This window comes from Mustela putorius, unplaced genomic scaffold (genome assembly GCF_011764305.1).
Source record: "Mustela putorius furo isolate JIRA1106 unplaced genomic scaffold, ASM1176430v1.1 tig00003853_pilon_pilon_pilon, whole genome shotgun sequence".
Taxonomy (NCBI): domain Eukaryota; kingdom Metazoa; phylum Chordata; class Mammalia; order Carnivora; family Mustelidae; genus Mustela; species Mustela putorius.
The window spans coordinates 74,536,309-74,558,139 of record NW_025422005.1 but is presented as its reverse complement, the minus strand read 5'-3'; the positions used below and the strand labels follow the sequence as shown (position 1 = coordinate 74,558,139).

Genomic DNA, 21,831 nt, shown 5'->3' with positions numbered 1-21,831 from the left:
AGCACAGTCAAGATGCTCTGCTTTTAATCCTTAAATATTCAGGGAAAGCCTTCTACTTTTTGGCATCTGTCTCCTTTTTGAAAGCTTCACTAACCACCAGAACTAATATCTCTATTTCTTCAGCTGAAACTTGAAGGTATGAGAGGACTCCTATTTTCTAATTGTCATGATGAAAATCAAATAAAGGAGTGAAAGTGAAAATGTTACACAAATGTCAGTTGTCAGAATATAGATATAAAGGTTTACTACCGGTTTATGATCTTTATGATTTGGGATGTTTTGAAAGTGGGCTGATCAGACCTGCTAATAATCTGGATGTTGCATGTGAGGGAAAAAGAGGATCATGAATGACACCCTCAAAAAAAAAATCCCTCAAATCAAGAAACAGACTCTTAATTATAGAGAGCACACTGATGGGTTACCAGAGGGGAGGTGGGTGGAAGGATGGGTTAAATAGGTGATGGGGATTGAGGAAGGCACCTGAGATGAGTACCAGGTAATGAGGTGATGCATGGAATTACTGAATCACTATATTGTACACCTGAAGCTAATATGATACTACGTTAACTGGAATTAAAACCTTAAAAAAAATGACTTCTTATGTTTTGGCTTGAACAACTCATGCTGCCATTTATTAAGTAGGGGAAGATTAGAAGAGTAAAAGGCCTGGGAATGGTGGGTAAGGTTGCGGGGAAATGGGAAAAATCAGGAATTTAGTTTGCAAAAAGAAATACTTATTAGTCATACGAAGGGAAAAAGTCAAGTTGGTGCTGAATGTTACTAGAGCTGGAAGTTTAGGCAAGCAGTCAGGGCTGGAGATATAAAGCTGGTAAACAAGAGCATAGAGAATGTGGCCATTTGGAGCACTTTCCTAGGTTCAAACCCTAGCTTCATTACTTGAAGAGCTATAAAACTGGGATAACAGTAGGGGGAAAATATATATATATATGTATATTTAATCTCAAGTTTCCTATTACTTTTCTTAATGCATCTGAAAAAGCAAAATCTTCATATAACACTGAATTCAAAGACCACAAAAAGAGAGTAGGAAGTTTGCTTTCTACACCTTTCACTAGAGGCAATATACGTACAAGTTTTTTTTACGTCCTTTCAGAGATATTATAAGCACATGCAAACAAATAATTTATACCTTTTTAACTTATTGCCCTTTAAAATGCAAATATAAATATTTCATACAAATACACGACAGAGACTCCTTTATACTTTCTTTTCTCACTTAACAATATACTTAGAGCACAGTTAGTATTTAAAGTCATGGTTTCTTTAAAAAAAAAAATAACAAGAAAACAAGGAGAAATTTTACTAATATGAACCTAAACTGTGTATCTAAATTATCAAGTATGATTTAGGGTAATCTATAAAATTTTCAACATGGACAACGGAGCAAAATACATTTATATATAGCAAAAAGTAAGTAAGATGAGTTCTCATATTCTTTGCAGAAGTTTTCCATTTGGAAAGAAAAAAAAAATCAAAGAGCTTTTTTCCTTCCTAGCAAGAAATCTGTCATGAAAAAAACTTAGAGAAATGTCTAAAGCATACTCACACAGCTCTTGGTTCAGAAAAGACATCAGTATGAATGTGCATCATTAGGTCCCCACCGGCAGCATATTCCATTACAAAGCAAACATGCTCTTTGGTTTGGAAACATGCAAAAAGGTTCACCAAAAAGGGATGTCTTACACTATTCACAGTTTCAAAAATTCTTTTTTCACACATCAGGCTGTAAGAGAAAACATTTAAAAATCAATAGTTTTTTCAACAAAAGTTCTAGTTTTCCAACTAGACATTTTCCAACTAACATTCTTTAAAAAATTACTGAACTCTAAAATAACCAAAGTTCTTACCTATTATAACTTTAAAACCATAAAATGTATCTTAGTTTTGCTTTAAAAATTTGGTCTGCTTGATATATATATATCTTTAAATATTTTCTTTCTTTCTTTTTTTTTTTTTTGATAGACAGAGATCACAAGTAGGCAGAGAGGCAGGCAGAGAGAGGAGGAAGCAGGCTCCCTGCTGAGCAGAGAGCCCGATGTGGGCCCTGATCCCAGGACCCTGGGATCATGACCTGAGCTGAAGGCAGAGACTCTAACCCACTGAGTCACCCAGGCGCCCAATATATATATCTTTAATTGAAATATATCAATGAAAACTAAAATGTATGATCAGCATGACATAAAGGTCAGAGTTCACATTGTATCAGAAATGAGAATTTAGCAACCTAAAGAATAGTTAAAACCACTTTTTAAAGGTTTATTTTATAAAGAGGGAGAGAAAGAGAACATGTGTGCATGGCAGGAGAGAAGAGGGAGAGGGAGAGATGCAGATTCCCTGCTGAGCAGGGAGCCTGTGGGGTTCAATCCTAGGACCCTGAGATCATGACCTGAGCTGAAACCAAGAGTGGGATGCTCAACTGACTGAGCCACCCAGGCACCCCAAGAATAATTAAAAAAATATAAAATTTGTGATAAAGGTAATATCAAGGACAATATTTATAATTCATAAGCTATAGTATTCAAATATTTTTCCATATAAAATATGAAGTTGAAAGGTAAAGATATGCTGCATAAAATTTTAAATTTAGAAGCCTGACTGGAAAATAAAGAGACTCCCCAGAGAATTCTATTAACATGCTTTAAGGAAGAAGTTCTTTGAGAATGATCTAATTTATAAAAATCTATAGCAATCACAGGTTTTGCCTTTGCGCAGCTTGTCACTCTTAAAAGCTGCTACAAAGAACAGTGATCATCCTTATGGACTCTGGAACATTAATTTTGCTGAAATAGCAAAAAATACCATTCCTCCTTTCCTTGAAAATATTTAGTAATCAATTTGACTTTAAAACTCAATGTGGAAGAAAACCAGGTCAAATATTATTTATTTTTTTTAAAACCTTTATTTGAGAGAGAGAAAGTGAGCGAGTGAGTAAGCAGGAGGAGCAGAGGGGAAGGGAGAGTCAGAGAATCCCAAACAGACTTTGAGCTGAGTGCAGAGACCAACATGGGGCTTGATCTCATGACCCTCAGACCATGACCTGAGCAGAAACCAAGAGTCAGATGCTTAACCAACTGAGCTACCCAGGCGCCCATCAAATATTATTCAACTGCAAGTTGAATTAACATATTTTAAGTACCTGATTAAAATAAAGATATTTATATACATTTTATGAACAATTAGATTATGTCTTTAATATAAAATAGGCACTTTGTTGACATTGTTTAAAAGCATTAACAATGTCTTTGTTTTTAAAATTAAAAAATTGCTTAGATTTTTGTTATTGCTAATTTCAAAATGCCAAAAAAAGCTAATGTTAGAGGGAGATAGATCCATTCTTCTTTCCTTTGGTTGTTTTAAGAAGGAGTTTTTTTTTTTTTTTTTTAAAGGTAATTTTAAAGATAAAATATTTATTTCGGTATCTGGGCTATACTGCTATGATTCAAAAAAAATTTTGAGTAGAATTTTGAAAACATTTGAGAGCAAGACAAAAGACCCTTATAGAGAGGGTAGGAGACAAACCATAACAGACTCTCCATCATAGGAAACAAACTGAAGGTTGATGGAGGCGAGGGAGGTGGGGGGATGGATTAACTGGGTGATATACATTAAGGAGGACACTTTATAATACTGGGTATTATTTAAGACAGATGAATCACTGACCTCTACCTCTGAAACCAAGAATACATTACATGTTAATTAACTGCATTTAAATTTAAAAAATTAAAAAAAATACCTGTTGTGTAAAGGAACATAATTTTTTTTTTTAAGATTTTATTTATTTGACAGAGAGAGATCACAAGTAGGCAGAGAGGCAAGCAGAGAGAGAGAGAGAGAGAGAGAGAGAGAGGAGGAAGTAGGCTCCCTGCTGAGCAGAGAGCCCGATGTGGGACTTGATCCCAGAACCCTGGAATCATGACCTGAGCTGAAGATAGAGGCTTAACCCACTGAGCCACCCAGGTGCTCCGAGCACAAAATTTTTAATGTTATGTTAATATAGTTGCCTTCTGGATTATGAACTAAAATATCTGCTCACTTTTAAATACTGAGAGTAAATGCAGCTATTATGGAATAGTGTTTAGACTCTACTTAATAAGGTCACATTCTAGACAAACTCTTACCCTGTCTCTGATTTCACACAATCTGTTTATAATTTTACACATACTAAAAAAGAAAAAGTCCCACTGTAATTGTTTAAAAACTAGGGTTATGTCTACATATATTTGGTAAGGTTTCTAAGTGTTATTACAAAGTAAGTGATTATTAGAAATAAATTCCAAAGAAAACTTTAAGAAAGTTAATAGCTCTGATTTTTATCACCACTTAAATATATCAGAAAATAATGTCCGGTTGGGTAAGACTGATAAGATGGCTTCTAAAACAATAGATTCATGAAATCTATCTAAATTTTGGGTACTATAGGTAAAATATTCAGACAAAATAAAAACAAAATAAGATGTTTGGGCTCAAGCAGGTAACAACACTGTCTCTTCATTGTCTATATGGTTTTATTTATGGGTAAATTACTAATTTACTAATGGGTGAATCACTAATTCTCATGGATGGGTATTAGGTTAGACTTGTGTTAAACATGTAAATGATGTAAAAGATTGAGACTCACTCATCAGAATGCCTCTTAAAATGGCTTTAACGTCATTCACAGGAATGCTTTGATGAGGACTAGGAATACTCAGGAGGACTCGATAGATGTCTCAGACTCTTAGGTAAAGGAGGCAGGTTCTTTGTAGACCAAAATTGTCACAATAATTTCAGGTATTTTACGGCACAACAAAAAGCTACACTGTTAGCATCTAAATTTTCCCAACCTTACCAAAATTGTATATTCCCCTTAAAAATTCATGGGACAATCCAACCTTATTAAAAACTTCAAATTTTATTCATTCTGTCCAGAACATTTCCCTCACTTCTCTCCATATTTCCAAGCATCTTCCATCTGCCAAAGAATAGCACAAATCCAATCTCTCTTATAAGGCCTTACCTAAATCCATCTGCACACAATGATGCTCCCCTTTCTTTGAGCTGCTACTGTCTGTAGTGTTTAAATTCAAACATACCTGGTCTATTTTATTTACATAACTAATGTACTTATGTTTTATTTCCCTAAGTAACTAATTCCATCCTAACATTTTTGTACACTTTCTTCAGAGTTCAGTACATTATTAGACATTCTAGAAACTTAGAAGCTTGTATAAATAGTTATTTTGGTCAGTGGAAAATAACATTGTTAATAAGACTATGGTCTTAGGATTGAATCATATTCATGTATATTTTATATGCATTTATAGATTTTAAATATAAATAAATGTATACTTATTTATAAAATATTATTTGTTGGTTGATTGATTTGTGAAGATTTTATTTACTTATTTGAGAAAGAGAGAACATGAGTGAGAGGAGAGGCAAGGAGATAGGGAGAAGCAGACTCCCTGATAAGTATGGAGCCTGACTCAGGAGACTCAATCTCAGGACCCTGAGATCATGACCAGAGCCAAACTCACATACTTAACTGACTGAGCCATCCAGGTGCCCCAGTATATATCTGTAATATCTGATTAGCTGTGCTCTTGTTCCATGACTACAAAAATATACTTCCAACCAATATAATTCCAGTAATATTCTGCTGTCTTGAAATATGAACTGGTAAGAAAAGAATGAGGAGGCACTACAGGGACATAAAAATTCTTACTCAGGAATGGGCATAGACGGGACAGAACTATCTATTAATGGCAGGGGGAGAATGCAATCTTTGTAAATGAATCAATCACATTACTTTAGAGTCACTCCATAATTTTCATTTTTAAAAGGAGACTGACTTGGAATTTTCTATGATTAAAAAAAAAAAAAAAAAGGCAGTTTTCTAAGTAAAATGATAAAATCCAGACTAGAGAAAGAAAACTTGGAAAATGGTCATTAAGTATTTTGGAAACATCTATTAAAAAAAAACCAACAGTAATATGCAATAACAATGAATTCTATGAATCTATTAAAAGGATGAACTAGAAAGTGAATATAAAACAATACGCTTACTTATTAGTTTGAGTTGTTTACTATCTGGAATTGCAAGTTACAAATATGTATTACTTTTCAAAATATGTTCATCCATTTTTTGATATTCTATTCTTTCCTTGCTTTGTTCTAATTGTTCCTTTTTGCTGTTCCTCAAATTCCTTCTAACAGTGGGTTTTATATCTCAATCCAGATTTTCTGTTTCTGTTTCTGTACCTGTTCTACTGAAGATTATTTTACTTCCATGTTATCGAATATGTGGATTAATAACTGAAGTTAGTAAGGATCACTCATTAACTTTTCACCAAGACTGGATTGATTTTCAGTAGGGCTAATAGCTTAGGCTCTGGCTAAAGCTCCAACCTCTGATCTGGACATCCTTCGTTAATGGTAATATTAATGTTATTTTGTCGAGATTTAATTAGAAAGCGTTCTTCTATTAAGACTTGACTCACAGTAGTAACAAGTTAGCAAGAAGCTATATAAACCACCAAGATTATCAGAGGGAGTACCGGTTTACTATTACTTTTGGGAAAAAAATGAATTTACCATTCACAGATCTGGAATAAAGCAAATATTCTTCCATAAAAGAAATATAGTTGACCCTAGTATTACTGCAGTTATAAAAAGACTGACAGTGTGATTAAAGGTTTGCTTTAACCAACTACTTCAGTAAAATAGAAATAGTTATAAATATATACTATGGTACACAGCATAGTGTATAAATATTCAGCAAAATCCTCCTGAATAGTTTCACATATCAAGAAAGTTTATTTTGATGTAATTGAGGGATATGGAAAACAGGTAAAAGATAAATAGGCAAATCCAAAAGAAATTTCTTTTTCTTACATAAAGGAAAACTTTTTTTTCTTTCTTTTTTTTTTTTTTTTTGAATTTTACTTATTTATTTGACAGACAGAGATCAAAAGTAGGCAGAGAGAGGAAGGGAAGCAGGCTCCCAGCCAAGTAGAGAGCCGGATGCAGGGCTTGATCCCAGGACCTTGGGATCATAACCTGAGCTGAAAGCAGAGGATTTAAGCCACTGAGCCACCCAGGCACCCCAAGGAAAGCTTCATTTTCAAGAGGTATCCTAATTCTAAGAACTTCCCAGAGTGCCTGGGTGGCAGAGTTGGCTGAGTGACTCTTGACTTCAGTTCAGGTCATGATCTCAGGGTTGTCAGACTGAGCCCTGTGATGGGTCCTTGTGGGACTCAGCACGCAGCCTGGAGTCTGCCTGAATTTCTCTCCCTCTGCCCCTTCCCAGCCTCAGTGCACACGCTCTCAATCTCTCAAATAAATAAATAAATCATAAAAAGAAAGAAAGAACTTTCTATAGGATGGGGAAAAACATCAGAAGTAGCAGTGTGTGTGTGTGTGTGTGTGTGTAGCACTTAATACAATTCACTAAGGCAAGCATTACCAGTAAACATGTTTTACAAATATGTGGGTTAACTGAGGTTCAAAGATGTTCAGTGAATTTCCCTGGGGTCAAATCATTAATTAAGAAGAAACAAGCAGGAACAGAGAAGCCAGTCTTTTCACTCATAGTCCTAGGCTCTCTTCATATACAGGGCTGCCTTCTATTATATCAACTGATGTTTCCAAATGGTTTAAGACAAATATTGCTTATAAATACCAAGTGAAAGTCTCTCTCTGTAATAAATACGCCATTTGTTATGCAAAAGTTTTTTATTTAATCATCCTATTAGGACAGTCTTTTTAAAGCAGTCTCTGACCAATTATAATATTGTCCCCCAAGCCCTTGCATTTTAAAAACTGTATATAAGGATGTATCCATATCAATTTACATTTATTAAACCCAGAGAGGTAAGATGCTCTGGTTAGGGGTGCCTAGGTGGCTCAGTTGGTTAAGCGCCTGCCTTTGGCTCAGGCCATTGTCTCAGGGTTCTGTGATCGAGCCCCAAGTCGGGCTCCCTGCTCCATAGGGAGCTTGCTTCTGCCTTTCCCTCTTTCTGCCACTCCCACTGCTTGTGTTCTCTCTGTGTTAAATAAACAAATAAAAATCTTTAATTAAAAAAAAAAAAGATGCTCTGGTTAAAAAATATTTTAAGAAAAATGAAAGCAAAAATATAGATATAGGTACTTTTTTTAAAAGATTTTATTTATTTATTTGACAGAGAGAGAGATCACAAGTAGGAAGAGAGGCAGGCAGAGGGAGAGGGGAAAGCAGGCTCCCTCCTAAGCAGAGAGCTGGATGTGGGGCTCAATCCCAGGACCCTGAGACTATGAACTGAGCTGAAGGCAGAGGCTTAAACCACTGAGCCACCCAGGTGCCCTACAGACATAGGTACATTTTAAAAAGCAGAATATATTAACCACTGGGGTAAGTGCAGATTACCTATAACTGACATTCTGTTCCTTATGTAATATGAAATGGGAAATAGTGTCATCTGACCACAGATGAGTAACAATTTCTGTACCATACAAACACTTTACCATCTCCAAGTATAAAAAACTTAACAGAATTATTTAAACATTTCATCACCTTTCTTTGGTACCCACTAACCAATAAACTGTCGTAAGGAGAAGCTGGGTAGAAAGATAAACAGTAATTAATGCCTACCCTAATCAAGTATAGATACATTAATTTAATTTCTTCATATATAATGGAAATGGAAGGTTTTGCTGTTGCAATATATACATCAATTTTCATGTTCTTGAGTTAAAACTTCAGAAAAATGAACAATTTCATTAAAAAAAAAAAAAACCACTAACCTGTCTACTTCATCTCGAGCCACAATGTCTCCTTTCTTTAAGGCTTTTATAGCAAACATCTCATTTGTGTGTTTATATTCAGCCAAAAGCACCTGAAATGAGATTAAAGTAAGTATTTTCTATTTGAGTTATTACTTTCATAGTCATTCCAAGAAAGCTTAAAAGATTACCTTTCCAAAATGTCCTCTACCCAAGACAGCACAACATCTGAAGTCTTGTAGATTAAACTGAAACATCTGTTGGGATCTGAAAACAGTATGTCAATTAAAAATAAGGCAAAAGTATGGGTCCAAACATGTAGTAGCAAAGCTGTGCATATATTCTTTACCTTCTATCCTCAAGTTCTCGAATACCACTGTATCCTAGGCCTGGTTGAGGAATATCAGGCTCATATTCAGATGGAGATTTTGGAAGTATACTATTTCTGTCATTCTCAATATTAAAGACAGTTTCTGAACCCTATAAAATATTAAGTAGTCATTAAATAATAGAAACACTGAGAAAACAACTTATTTGGTAAAGATAAAGTTTAAAAGTTTCAAAAGTCAAGAGAAATATTAGCGAGAAAAGTAAAATTCAGAAAATGGACATTCTTATAGCTATTAATTCTATATTACACTTACTTAAAAAATTTGAAAAATGAACACATTATCATCATCTTCAATGTATATTCAGAAATCATGTTAACCAAGTTAGGAGGTGAAGAGTGTTTGAAGCAATATATCATCTAATATCAACCATGCTCGTATGCTCCTTTTACCTTCAGCAGCCTATTCCATCTGTACTGGCCCATGAGCTTCCAGAGGTTTTATGTTTCACTCACAAGAAACATAAAAACACAGTTCACCCAGGCAATTTAAATTAATTGAAATGTACACCTCACTATGATGCTTTTACTGGTAATTCATTTGGTGAAAAAGAATTATACAAGGTTTAAAATGCCTTGCCTGTCCTGGTGTATCCGAATCTCTTAATTTAGCAGATTCATCTATTTCTCCAAGAGAAGAATCACGTGTTGGGGCCGGAGGAGGTTCAGGTTCAAGATCAAAGTCCAATTTGGTTACTGTAGAATCACTTATAGGAGATAAAGTAATTCACCAAAAACAGTAATCAAAAGTACAATAGCTTTAAAATTAAAGCAAACAATCTTATTTTTTTTTATTATTTTAAAGTAAGCAGAATACTAAGTTCAATATACCATTCGGAAAAAACCAGACTTTTAATAGATCCACGGTAAGCAGTATGTATGAATGTTACAATAACTATTTCATAAAAGCGATGCTTAAAAATCTTAGACACATACCTAGCTGGAGGTGCTAGTTCAGGGATGCGTACATCAACTACTGGCACTGTAGCAGGCACAGGAGCTTGAGGGCTGAAGGTGCCAGAGTGATTTACTGTAGGAATAGCTCTTCTCACTAGCCTTCCCCATGTGGCAATATTAATATTCATCTGAGGAGCTCTGAGAAATGTTTTGCCTGTGGATATTGTGAATAAAGAAAATAGAATAAGTAATTTTTTAATATATTAGCAAAAGCCATAATTTAAAAATTCATATTCACTGGTTTATAATTTATGAAGAACAAACAAAATTTGTTACTTCAAAAATAGTTCTTAACTATTTGTTATTAAAGGCTAGTGTAAAATAGTGAAAATAGTTTTAAAAATAAATAGGTAGGCACTATTTGTTCAAGTCTAGCAATGATATGTGGCTAAGGTTTAAAAAAGAATTCTCTTAAAAAAAAGAATGAACTGGGGCGCCTGGGTGGCTCAGTGGGTTAAGCCGCTGCCTTCAGCTCAGGTCATGATCTCAGGGTCCTGGGATCGAGTCCCACATCAGGCTCTCTGCTCAGCAGGGAGCCTGCTTCCTCCTCTCTCTCTCTCTCTCTCTGCCTGCCTCTCTGCCTACTTGTGATCTCTCTCTGTCAAATAAATAAATAAAATCTAAAAAAAAAAAAAAAGAATGAACTTTTAGAGCAAATAACTATAATATTTATGGATGAATCAATATGGTGTCTACCTTTGATTCATATAATCTGAAGTAGTATGTGGATGGGATATAAATGAAACAAAATTAGCCATGAGTTGACTGTTGTTGAGGCTGAGTGAGGGTACATAGTACCAGTCTCTCTACTCATGAATATGTTTGAAATGTTTCTTAATAAAAAAAAGTTAGAAATGAATGGAAAACAAAAACAAAGATGGGTATCACTTTTAAATGCAGATCACCTATGCATCAGAATACACCAAAAGACATATTTGATTTCTTAGTAACTACCTTGTTGTTTTGAAAAAATTTTCTTTTGTCTTTGGAGTTTGGGTCTTCTTTCAATAACTGGATTAAAAAAGGTAACCTGCAGTGAAGAAAATTCAAGTTGACATGAGTATAGCTTTGGATTTATGGTTCACGAAATTGAACAAAATTCTAACTTTTGAAAACTTAAGAGAACTTTAGATATATTTTAAGCCCAACTTCTTATTTTCTAGGTGAGAAAGTAGACCTAGAGACGATAAAAGATTTGTCTCAAGGTAATACACCTATGCAGTAGTGGAGTTGAGCGAAAAATTTAAATTGTCTGTCGTTCAGCCTAATACTCTTTCCATTTTTACATTATGCTGCCTACATAATTTCAATGAGAGTGATACACATTTAATAAAACACATTTATTACCTCTGCAAATAAAGTACCCTGTGGTTCCAAATAGAGACACATGCCATGCCGTTGGTTGTCTAAAAAATCTTCTAACCTCAGAAATTTTACAGCACACAGAGATCTCCAATCACGCCAATAAACTGAAATTTCCAGTTCACGTGACTAGGATAATTAAAAAAAATAATAAAACAGAGAAGACATCATTGGACACACACTTGAATAAAAGATCACAAAAAATATAAAATACAAATAAACAAAGATAACACACACAAAAATCACACTATTAAGAGTGCTTTGTAATGTTTCTCTATTATATATTAACAAACTTACATATTTTAACTACAAGGAAGAAATTTATATTCCACCAGTCTCCAGCTAAGATATTCTTTTTTTTTTTTTTTTTTTTTAAAACAAAGAATACACAACTGGAACAACCAATACAGAAGACTGACCACAGAAACTCCTCCCCATGCCACAGCTTCAGTACTGGTATCACTTACAATACTATTACTGAAAGACCTCAGTGCTCTCCACAAAGAACCCATTTCAAACTGTCTTATTACCTTATCCCAATGCGGAGTTAGGGAGGTCTGCAGACAGCATTTATTCTGTACTTACAGACGCCACACACTGTACTAAGCACTCTGAAAGTATTAGATCACTTAATCTTCAAAAGAATACTACCAGGTAATAGGACTAGTAATAGAAAGGGCAGATGCAGGTAAGAAGGGAGATTCAGACTAAGTTTTACACAAAATGATGTTCATTTATTATAACCCTTTTCCCTCCCACATAAGGCAGCAAAGCAGCAACAGCCTGAATGTCCAGAAACTAGGGACAAGTATATTATACCATATTCATATAAGAGAATAACTCTGTAATCATTAAAAATAATGCTTATGTGGAGAAACATATTTAAGGTTTTAACAATCCATTAGAACACAGTTTATAAACTGTGCCATAAACTGACCTCTACATATGTTATAATCTACATATATTTTAATTAGAAAGCACCAGACTTCTCCATTACTTTGTTTCTCAGGATTCTGCAGACCATTCACAAGAAGAGCTAAACATTTTCCCCCTCCTTAGGCTCAAGAAAGTAAAAAGTTATTTCTTTCCTGTAGAACTTTCAATTTATGAACTTATGCCTATTATATAAACTTCTGGCATAAATAGTAACAAACATTTTCACTTTAAATTATACAATGAATTGATGCAAATGAAGACAAAAAAAAACATAAAATTAAAAAAAAAATTAAAAACACAATGCACCAGAAGGTCTCATAACTAATCAGAAAAAGGCATCTATGGCAGTATGTCAACCCAGGGCCACCTCCTCTTTCTCTATGAAATATAATTACTATGAGAGAGAATGCTTGTCATGAAAGAAGAAGTGTAATTCTTTTAAGATTAGGCAAATGGCATCTACTCAAGTTAAAAGTTTAAGTATTGGGGGAAGTTATTCTGGGAAACAAACTAGGTGAATAAATGAACCAGAGACTGGTAATTTACACTACACAGTTTCAGACTTTCTGGCGATGGAATTAGTATTTGTTAAAAGTTCTTATACTTTCACACTGCTAACAGTTAACACATGGTTAAGATTATATCTTTCTCCAGATGAGAAGAGGTCCAATCACTACATTTGTATTTATTCTAGCCAATCTGATAACATACATTAACTCATTTCTCTTTCTGCTTTCACTTTGTTCTGTGTTTTAAACTGAAGTGTGTTAGAAAGATCTAAGCTTTGAGATGGAAGGCTAGCTTTCTTGGAATTCTACACTGAGGTTTTAGGTATAAAGCTCTTCACTTTTTCTGTCTTTGCCTTGTTCCTTGTGAAGATGACTCTCTATAATTTAAGGGGGGAGGATAACTGTGATCTAGAGCAGATGAAGATCTTTTATGTTGATACTTATAACACTGTTTCATGGAACTCTAAACATACTTCACTCTCTAACATCCTGTGTGTATTTGGATAGGTAAACCAGGAATAGAGCACCTAATAAGGAAAATACCTTTTATATAAAGAGAGCTCACTAATGTTTACTGAATTTAAACTCTAAGGGTGACTGCTTATTTGCTGGCAATTTTCCAAATGAAGTAGGCCAGTTCTAGAAAGCAACGACATCTTTCTAGGTAATGTCAAACTCCAAGAGCAACAAAATTCTAGATGGAGTCAAATCATCACCAAAATAGCAGAGCAGTATGATCTGAGCTACTCCTGGGCAGTTCTGGCAAACTGTCCCAACCTGTGCTTCATTTGGTCTTTTAATGAATTTGAACCTAGAATCAAAGAAATAACTCTGTTGTAGATCTAAGGCATCTGAATGATTTGTCTGACGTCTATAAGGCCTGAAAGTAAACAGAAAAAGAGATGTTGAATCAGCCCTATAAGGAGGAGAGGAAGGAAGGAAGAACAACTTAAAAAATGTGCTGCAATTAAAAAAAACCCAGCACACATCTATCATAAAAAGGCAGTGAAACATCAAGAAGGCTGAAGTTCCCAAACTGGGAGGAACTCTTGGGGCAATGGAGGATATTTTAACTTTACAAAAGAAACACAGTGACACCTATGGGATACCATAAGAAATACTAGCTCATAGTAAATTCCATTTGAGCATCAGAATGTACCACAATCTTTCTGATGACATCTTATCTTTGTTATACTAGATCTCAAAAACTGATTTTTCCACATGAAAAATAAATGTGTAAGAGGAGATAGGGATACTGTATTCATTCTAATTCCACGCTTTGAGAAATTATATACTATACAACAGGCAGACTCCATTAGTAAATAACTGGTTACATAAAAATGAAATAAAATTATTTTTTCATCATGACTTGAGCCAAAGGCAGCAGCTTAACCCAATGAGCCACCCAGGCACCCCAGTACTAATTTTTTTTTTTTAAAGATTTTATTTATTTATTTGACAGATGGAGATCACAAGTAGGCAGAGAAATAGGCAGAGAGGAGGAAGCAGGCTCCCTGCTGAGCAGAAAGCCGGATGGGCCGATCCCAGGACCCTGGGATCATGACCTGAGCCAAAGGCAGAGGCTTTAACCCACTGAGCCACCCAGGGACCCCAGTACTAAATATTTTTAAAGTAACTACTTTTTAAATGAAATCGTGTATATTAAAGTGTTTATCAAGAGGCACCTGGATGGCTCAGTCATTAAGTGTCTGCCTTTAGCTCAGATTGTGATCCCAGGGTCCTGGGATGGAGCCCTGCACCAGGCTCCCTGCTCACCTGGAAATCTGCTTCTCCCTCTCCCACTCCCCTTGCTGTGCTCCCTCCCCTGCTTTCTCTCTCTCTAGGCTAATAAATAAAAAGTCATAAAAAAAGGTGTATACCAAGGTATTTTGTACCTATACGCTGAAGATTCTTCCCATCTAGTTAATTAACACATCCATCATTTCATATATTTTATATTTGAGAACATTTAAGTTCTACTCTCAGTAAATTTCATTTACATTAGCTAATTGAATTTAAATGAAAAAATTTCATTTACAGTGTTAACTATAGTTACCATGTTATACAATGGACGCTCAGACCTTATTCATTTTATAATTAAAATTTACATTTTTTTTCTTTTTACCAACCTCTCTATATTTTCCCCACCCCCTAGTTCCTGGCATCCACTTCTCTACCTCATTCCCGGATGTTTGGCTTTATTTATTTATTTATTTATTTATTTTCAAGATTCCACATATAAACGATACCATGCAGTATTTGTCTTTGGCTTATTTCACTTAGTATAATGTCCTCAAGGCCATCCATGTTTACAAATAGCAGGATTTCCTCCTTCTCATGGTTGACTAATGTTCCATATAGATCTCACGTCTCATCTTCTTTACCCATTCATCCATTGACAGACACGTTGTTTCTGTAACTTGGCCATTGTGAATAATGCTGCAATGAACATGGAAGTGTAGATAGCTCTTCGATATCATTTCTTTGTTCGATATCATATCATTCGTTTTCATTTCTTTTGAAATGAAAACATACTGAGGAGTGGGACTAGTGAATCATATAGTAGTTCTATTTTTAATTTTTCGAGGAACCTTCATACTATTTTTCATAGTGGCTGTACCAATTTACATTCCCATCAACAGTGCACAAAGGTTTCTTTTTCTCCACATCCTTGTCTATACTTGTTATCTCTTGTCTTCTTGATGACAGCTGTTCTAACAGGTATAAGGTTGTACCTCATTATGGTTTTGACTGGCCATCTCCTTGATGGTTAGTGATGTTGAGCCTTTACATGTTACCTGTTGACTATGTGAATGTCTTCTTTATAAAAATGTCTATTCAGTTTCTGTCCATTTTTTAATCAGATTTTTTTTGCTATTGAGGTTTAGGACATTTCTATATATTTTGAATGTTAACCCCTTATCTGATCTATGATTCACAAATACTTTCTCCCATTCTGTAGGATGCTTTCTCATTTTGTTTCTGTTTCCTTCTCTGCACAGAAGCTTTTTAGTAAGTACTTCTTAATATGAAATTGTTGGATATTTCTTTTGGCCTGGATACACATTGTTAAAAAAAATAAAAATAAAAATAAAAACTAGAACACTGAGGATGCCGTGAATCAAGAAAGTCAGGGTACCTCTAAGACAAGAAAACGAAAGCTAGGAAGCACTGTTGAAAAGAAAAAAGGGGGGAGGGGCAAAAAGCAAAACATGGAAAGTTCAAGAGCCAAGGAAAGGTAAGACTTTGTAAACATACAACATGGCACATATCACATTAATTGGTCTTCCATTAAATGGCCTTCCGTGGGCTTCTGACAGCACAGACTTGGGAAACACCAGTTAGGGTCCCAGCAGCAAAGAAACTGTACACTCAAAGAGTCTAAATTTTATTTATTTTTAAAAAGGCTTTATTTATTGGACAGAGAGACAGAGAGCATGAGCAGGGGAGGGGCAGAGCGAGAGGGAGAAGCAAACTCCCCACTTTGCAGGGAGCCCAATGTGGGGCTTGATCCCAGGACACTGGGATCATGACCTGAGCCAAAGGCAGATGCTTAATCCACTGAACCACCCAGGCACCCCAAAGAGCCTGAATTTTAAAAATTGTCTATTTATGGAGGTGTGATTAAGGTTAAGGAACCAACAAGTATGGGAAGCAACTGACATCTAGCAGTAGTAGAAAAACCCCTAGCCTCAACGGGCAAGAGGCACTAGTTACCAGAATCCAGTGAGTACTAACAGAACCTTGGAAAAGGGACTGTCCATCAGGAGCTATAGCCATAGTTGAACCAATGCTGTGAAAATAGGCAAGGAGGGAAACAAACACCTTGACTTCCCTCTCCTTCTGCTTCCTAATAATGTCTCTCATTATAAGTCAGAGCCTAGTGGTTCAAGTTCACTGCTATCAGCCTCCAGGGGCAAAACACAGGATAGGGAATGGGGCCAATGAAATCCACTAAGGGCAAACAGAAAACTACATCATCAGGAAACAGTCATATCTCTTTTGAGTTCAGGAGTCCATTAAGGGTGATCTTCCAGATGGACCAAATGTGACAAAAAGAGGGAAACCTTAAACCTTTGGGGAGGATAGGAAATACAAAGAGGAGAGTTTGAGACTGAGACAATGGAGAATATGAGATTGTGATATTTGCTTGAAAAGTCTGCCTCCTACAGATGTGGGTAACTCTGCTCTCTTCACAATGAAAGAGAAAAGTAAACAATTATGATACAAACTAGTGCTTTAACTGTTTTATATAGATACAGCTTATTAGATACCACTTTATATAGATACTGCTATCTATATCAATTCATATTGTATAAAAAGGTCCAAAGACTCCCTATTATCCCAAACCCATTCTAAACTTTCCTGCCTCTGTCTTTACACACAGTTTCTATGTCTAGTCCTGTATCTTATTCCCCAGCCAAAAACTATACTGTCATATGAGATTTCAAACTCTTTGTACCAGTTCAAATTCGCTTTTCATCAAGACCAAATTAAACATCCATCTCCCTCACAAGGGTGTTCTTGAATAATTCCAGTCCATTATGTCTTTCTCTTGAGTTTTTAGATGTGTATAACTTTTTATTTATCTTTCTAGGGACTCGTGTTCTCAAATCTGAGGATTCATGTTTGTCATCATTTCTGAAAAATCCTAGGTTATTATTGCTTCAGACATGACCACTGTCCCATTTTCTGCACTCCCTCATTCTGGAACTCCACTTAGTGTATTAGTCATTTTCATCCTATTCTTTGTATCTCTCAGCCTCTCTTTTTTCATGTTTTTCATTTCTTTGTCTCTTTGTGTTGCCCTAGGGCAACTTTTTTAGCTTCATCTTCCATACCACTAAATCCCCTGTTATTTAACCCATCCACTTAGTTTTCAATTGCAAATGTTGTAGTTCTGATTTTTCTTAAGTTTTATTTCATTCTGCTTCCCACCCAGCTTCAGCAATTTACCAATGGCAATCATGTTTCATTGCCACTATTCCCCCAATTATTTCTGATGCCCATTTCAGATGTCCAGTATTTCCTTTTGTTCTTTAAAAACGTTGCCTAGTCTTTTTGACACTCACTCTTTGCTCATGTTTTTAAATTCCTCTATTACTTTTTTAAATAATTTAAACATTCATATTATACTCTACAACGAATAAGCCCATTATATACTGCTGCTTACTGATGGTGGTTGTATCCTTATGTATTTTAAAGTTTTTGATGCATGCTCATGTTGGGTAGAATTCTTCCCTAAGTTTCTGAAACACAATTAAATAGTTCTTTATTTTGTCTCAAACTGCTTTTTTTAAACCTACCAGACCACAGGGTACTTTATGGAAAGAACATTTCTTGCTGTTTTGTATTTCTCACAGCACTAAATGTAGTACTTTGTGTGATACTTTAAAGATCACAGAGGTAGAAAAAAGCTAAAATGCCAATACGGTGCTATAGGACAATAACAGGTAAAGCACAGGGAAACAAGTCAGACTCACTTGTGTGGGGGAGCATGGGAGTAGGTAAAAAGAAGATATTTTCAATTGTCTATTTTAATGTGTGTCATTCTGGAAATCTATTTGTATGAATCTGTACGAATAAGAGTGTGTCACCTGGGTATGTTGATGTATGAGGGAAAAAGAGGAAATTGAAACAACCTGCTTTTTAAAGATATTTTACATAAATTATTTTCATTCATCCTGTTAATACTCAATGAATACCTATCTTCAGTACTGTGACAGAGATACAAAGAGAAGCAATGTATGGTCCTGTTCTTAAACAGTTCAGTTTTATTAGGGAGATGGAAATGTAAATAAATACTGGCAACAGAGAGGCATATACAACTGGCACAATGATACAAAAGGAAGAACTGACCAATTTTTCCGAAGGAAAAGGTAGTCGGAAGATCAGAAAAGGTTAAGGATTGCTCAATTGGGTTTTCAGATATAAATTACAAAATTAAAGGAGAAGAGAACACAGTAGTCACATGGGAAAGAATGTACAAAGTTAAGCATGCATGAAGTATATCATATGGATAGGAAATAGTTTCATCTAGTTAAAGCCTAGAATATTAAGAATGGAAACTTTGGGAAATAAAGATGAGAAGATGGGCAGACAGTCATGAAGGGCTTCGTAAGATTTGCAAAGTATTTGGTCTTTAACTTGTAAATTATATGCTGCCACTAAAGGATTTAAAATATAGAGGAGTAGAGGTCAGGTCAGATCAGGCAATATAGTAATTAAAAACAAGGCCTCTAGAATCAAGACTGCCTGGTACTGCATAAACAATTAATTTCTGTAGAACAACATAGGTTGACATCTTAGCTTGATACTACTTACTAGTTTTGTGACCTTGGGCAAGTTACTTACTTACCTTTTTTGAGACTCAGTTTGCTCATATGTAAAATATATATAATAATGGTATCAAACACTAGGGTGGTATGAAAATTAAGAGTTAAGACAAACTCAGTACATAGTCAGTACTCAGTAAATGTCAGCTTTTATCATTACTATTGTGATAAGTCATTAATAAAATCTATATTGGAAACAAAAAGACAAGTTAGCCCACTATTAAAAAAGAACATACTGGTGTCAGGTAAGACTTGGCTTTAGTGTCAGATGCTTGCGGTGATTCCCAGAATCAGTGCTTTCTAGCTGTGAGGGCAAGAAAAGTTATTTAACTTTTGGAACTTCAAATAATCCCCAAAACAGCGAAAATAATTATATATGCAAGATTGTTGGGAGGATTAAATGACACTATATGTAATGTGTGTTATTCAGGACCTATTACAGCACAAGTTTCAGTGCAATGTATAATGAATGACAGAGGAAGAATAGATTGTGATCACAAATTACTACTTCAAGGATCTTGAGTATGAGAGACCTATCAACAGAGCTATGAAGAAGCAAAACAAATTTTTTTTTTTTTAGTGGGAGGAATGTTAACATATACAGAAGAATCAGAGGTGGGAAGAAAAGAGGAGATAAAAAAAATATATAGGTGATAGCTGGGGTAACTGATGGAAAAGGGTTTAGGAGATGAGAGAAAATGGAAACTGGAGCACAAACTGAATTCTTATAGGCTCTCACAGGACCGAGAGAGACCTCTTTCTCTAAAACCAATGAAAAAGATACAGAAATATTTGCAGGTGATGGAGGAATCTGAGGAAGCTGCATCCTAATGATCTTAATCTTATCTATAACACAGAAGCAAAGGAGTCTGAGAGGGAATAGAATTTTGAAGAGATAGGTGGAAGAAAAGCTTCTGGTAATGGGATTAAGATCTGAAATGCAGGATAACTTTTATAAGCCCAGCTGAGGTGAGAAACTAAAACTTATAGTAATTGGTAAGATTAATATTTTAGCAGTATTCAGTAAATTAGAGCAAAAAAGACAGATGGTAGAAATGACTGGCTGTTGGGAGTTTCTAGAACAGGTGTTGTTGATATAAAGACAATGTTGAAGAATGTTTTATGTGGAACCATGTCAATAAGGACAAGGTTCGGGATAACACTAGTTTAAGGGTACAGGGAAAAGAAAATGTAATTTGGAAGGGACTGATGGCCCTTCTTCAGTCCTTTCCTGAAGAATCAAAAAAATGGAAATAGTTGATCAAATATCAAGTTCTGAGGTAATAAAGAAGAGAGCCAGATGAGTAACAATAACAACATGAGCTGTCACTTACTATATAACCATTAATCTTGGTGCTTTATGTAACTATCTTCTTTAGAGAAGTAAAAGATTTGTTAAGTCTGGCATATCAAATTTAAGATTTCAGAACCATTCATTGCTAAAATGACAAGGAGTAAAGGTACACTGTGGCTGAGATGCTCCAAGAACTTTGTAATAATACAATGTTAAGTAGGTTATTTACATATATGTTTTGTTCTTTTTTCCCTTTAATCTCCCATAATGATGCTGAAGTGAAGAACCAAAGTCCTTAAGAAATACTGGAGACTGGTCATCAAAAGATGATAGGGATGGGGAAAAAAAAGGTAGATGATTATATACATAGTTCATTGTCTCCAGATTCATAGCCTCAGAGAATATATTGTGTCATCTGATAGAATCTGGAAGCAGCAGAAAGGTAAGAAGGGTAAATATTTTCATAGTTTCATTTCTTCTTCTTCTTTTTTTAATTAAGTAGGCTCTACACCCAACATGGGGCTTGAACTCATAACCCCGAGATTAAGAGATGCATGTACTACTGACTGAGCCATTCAGGGCGCCTGCAGTTTCATGTTAAGTTAAAAAATAGCATCTCAGATTGAATAGTATGGTCAGAGTCAGATAGCTCATACACAGAAGAAATTAATATGTCATTGTATTCCTATTCTATGGCTTGTTCCCCCAGGACTGAGGGAATTCAGGAAAAATGAGGTATTACATAGCTACTAATGTGTTTACAGTAAACATTAAAAAGGACCAAATTTTTAAAGAAAATATAAAAAGGGTAACCTGATAAGAATAGAAAGAACACAGGAACTTCATTAAGAATCCTGGATTATTGGGGTGACTTGTTGGCTCAGTTGGTGGAGTGACTCTTGATCTTGGGCTTGTCAGTTTGAGTCCCACACTTGTCAGTTTGAATCCCACACTGAGCATAGATATTACTTGATAAAAAAATTTTTTTTTAAATAAAAGAATCCTGGGTTATTTATGAAAAGTGGAAACACACCCATAAATACAGAGAATAAATGGATATTGCCAGAGGGATGGGAGTGGATTGAGGGGATGGGCAAAATGGATGACGGAGTGGCAGATACAGGCTTACAGTTATGGAGTAAGTCGCAGGGAAAAAGGATAAAAGCATAAGGAATATAATCAACGGCATTATAACAGCTTTGTGTAGTGGCAAAGTAGCTACACTTGTGGTGAGCAGAAAAATAATATGCAGATTTGCTGAATCACTACATCGTACACTTGAAAATAATA

General features: G+C 35.2%; 1 protein-coding gene across 2 annotated transcripts in view; it reads right to left on the bottom strand.

Annotated features, from left to right (window-relative positions):
- PKN2 (protein kinase N2) overlaps window positions 1-21,831 on the bottom strand; it is a 130,625-nt gene that overhangs the window by 16,430 nt on the left and 92,364 nt on the right. For both annotated transcript variants that reach the window (XM_013056193.2, XM_004752649.2), the window contains 8 exons: window positions 11,453-11,596; window positions 11,060-11,135; window positions 10,085-10,259; window positions 9,729-9,855; window positions 9,110-9,240; window positions 8,952-9,027; window positions 8,782-8,873; window positions 1,568-1,744 (listed from right to left, as the gene is read on the bottom strand). In XM_013056193.2, the coding sequence (XP_012911647.1) occupies window positions 1,568-1,744; window positions 8,782-8,873; window positions 8,952-9,027; window positions 9,110-9,240; window positions 9,729-9,855; window positions 10,085-10,259; window positions 11,060-11,135; window positions 11,453-11,596 (998 nt within the window). The remainder of the gene's footprint in view (window positions 1-1,567; window positions 1,745-8,781; window positions 8,874-8,951; window positions 9,028-9,109; window positions 9,241-9,728; window positions 9,856-10,084; window positions 10,260-11,059; window positions 11,136-11,452; window positions 11,597-21,831) is intronic.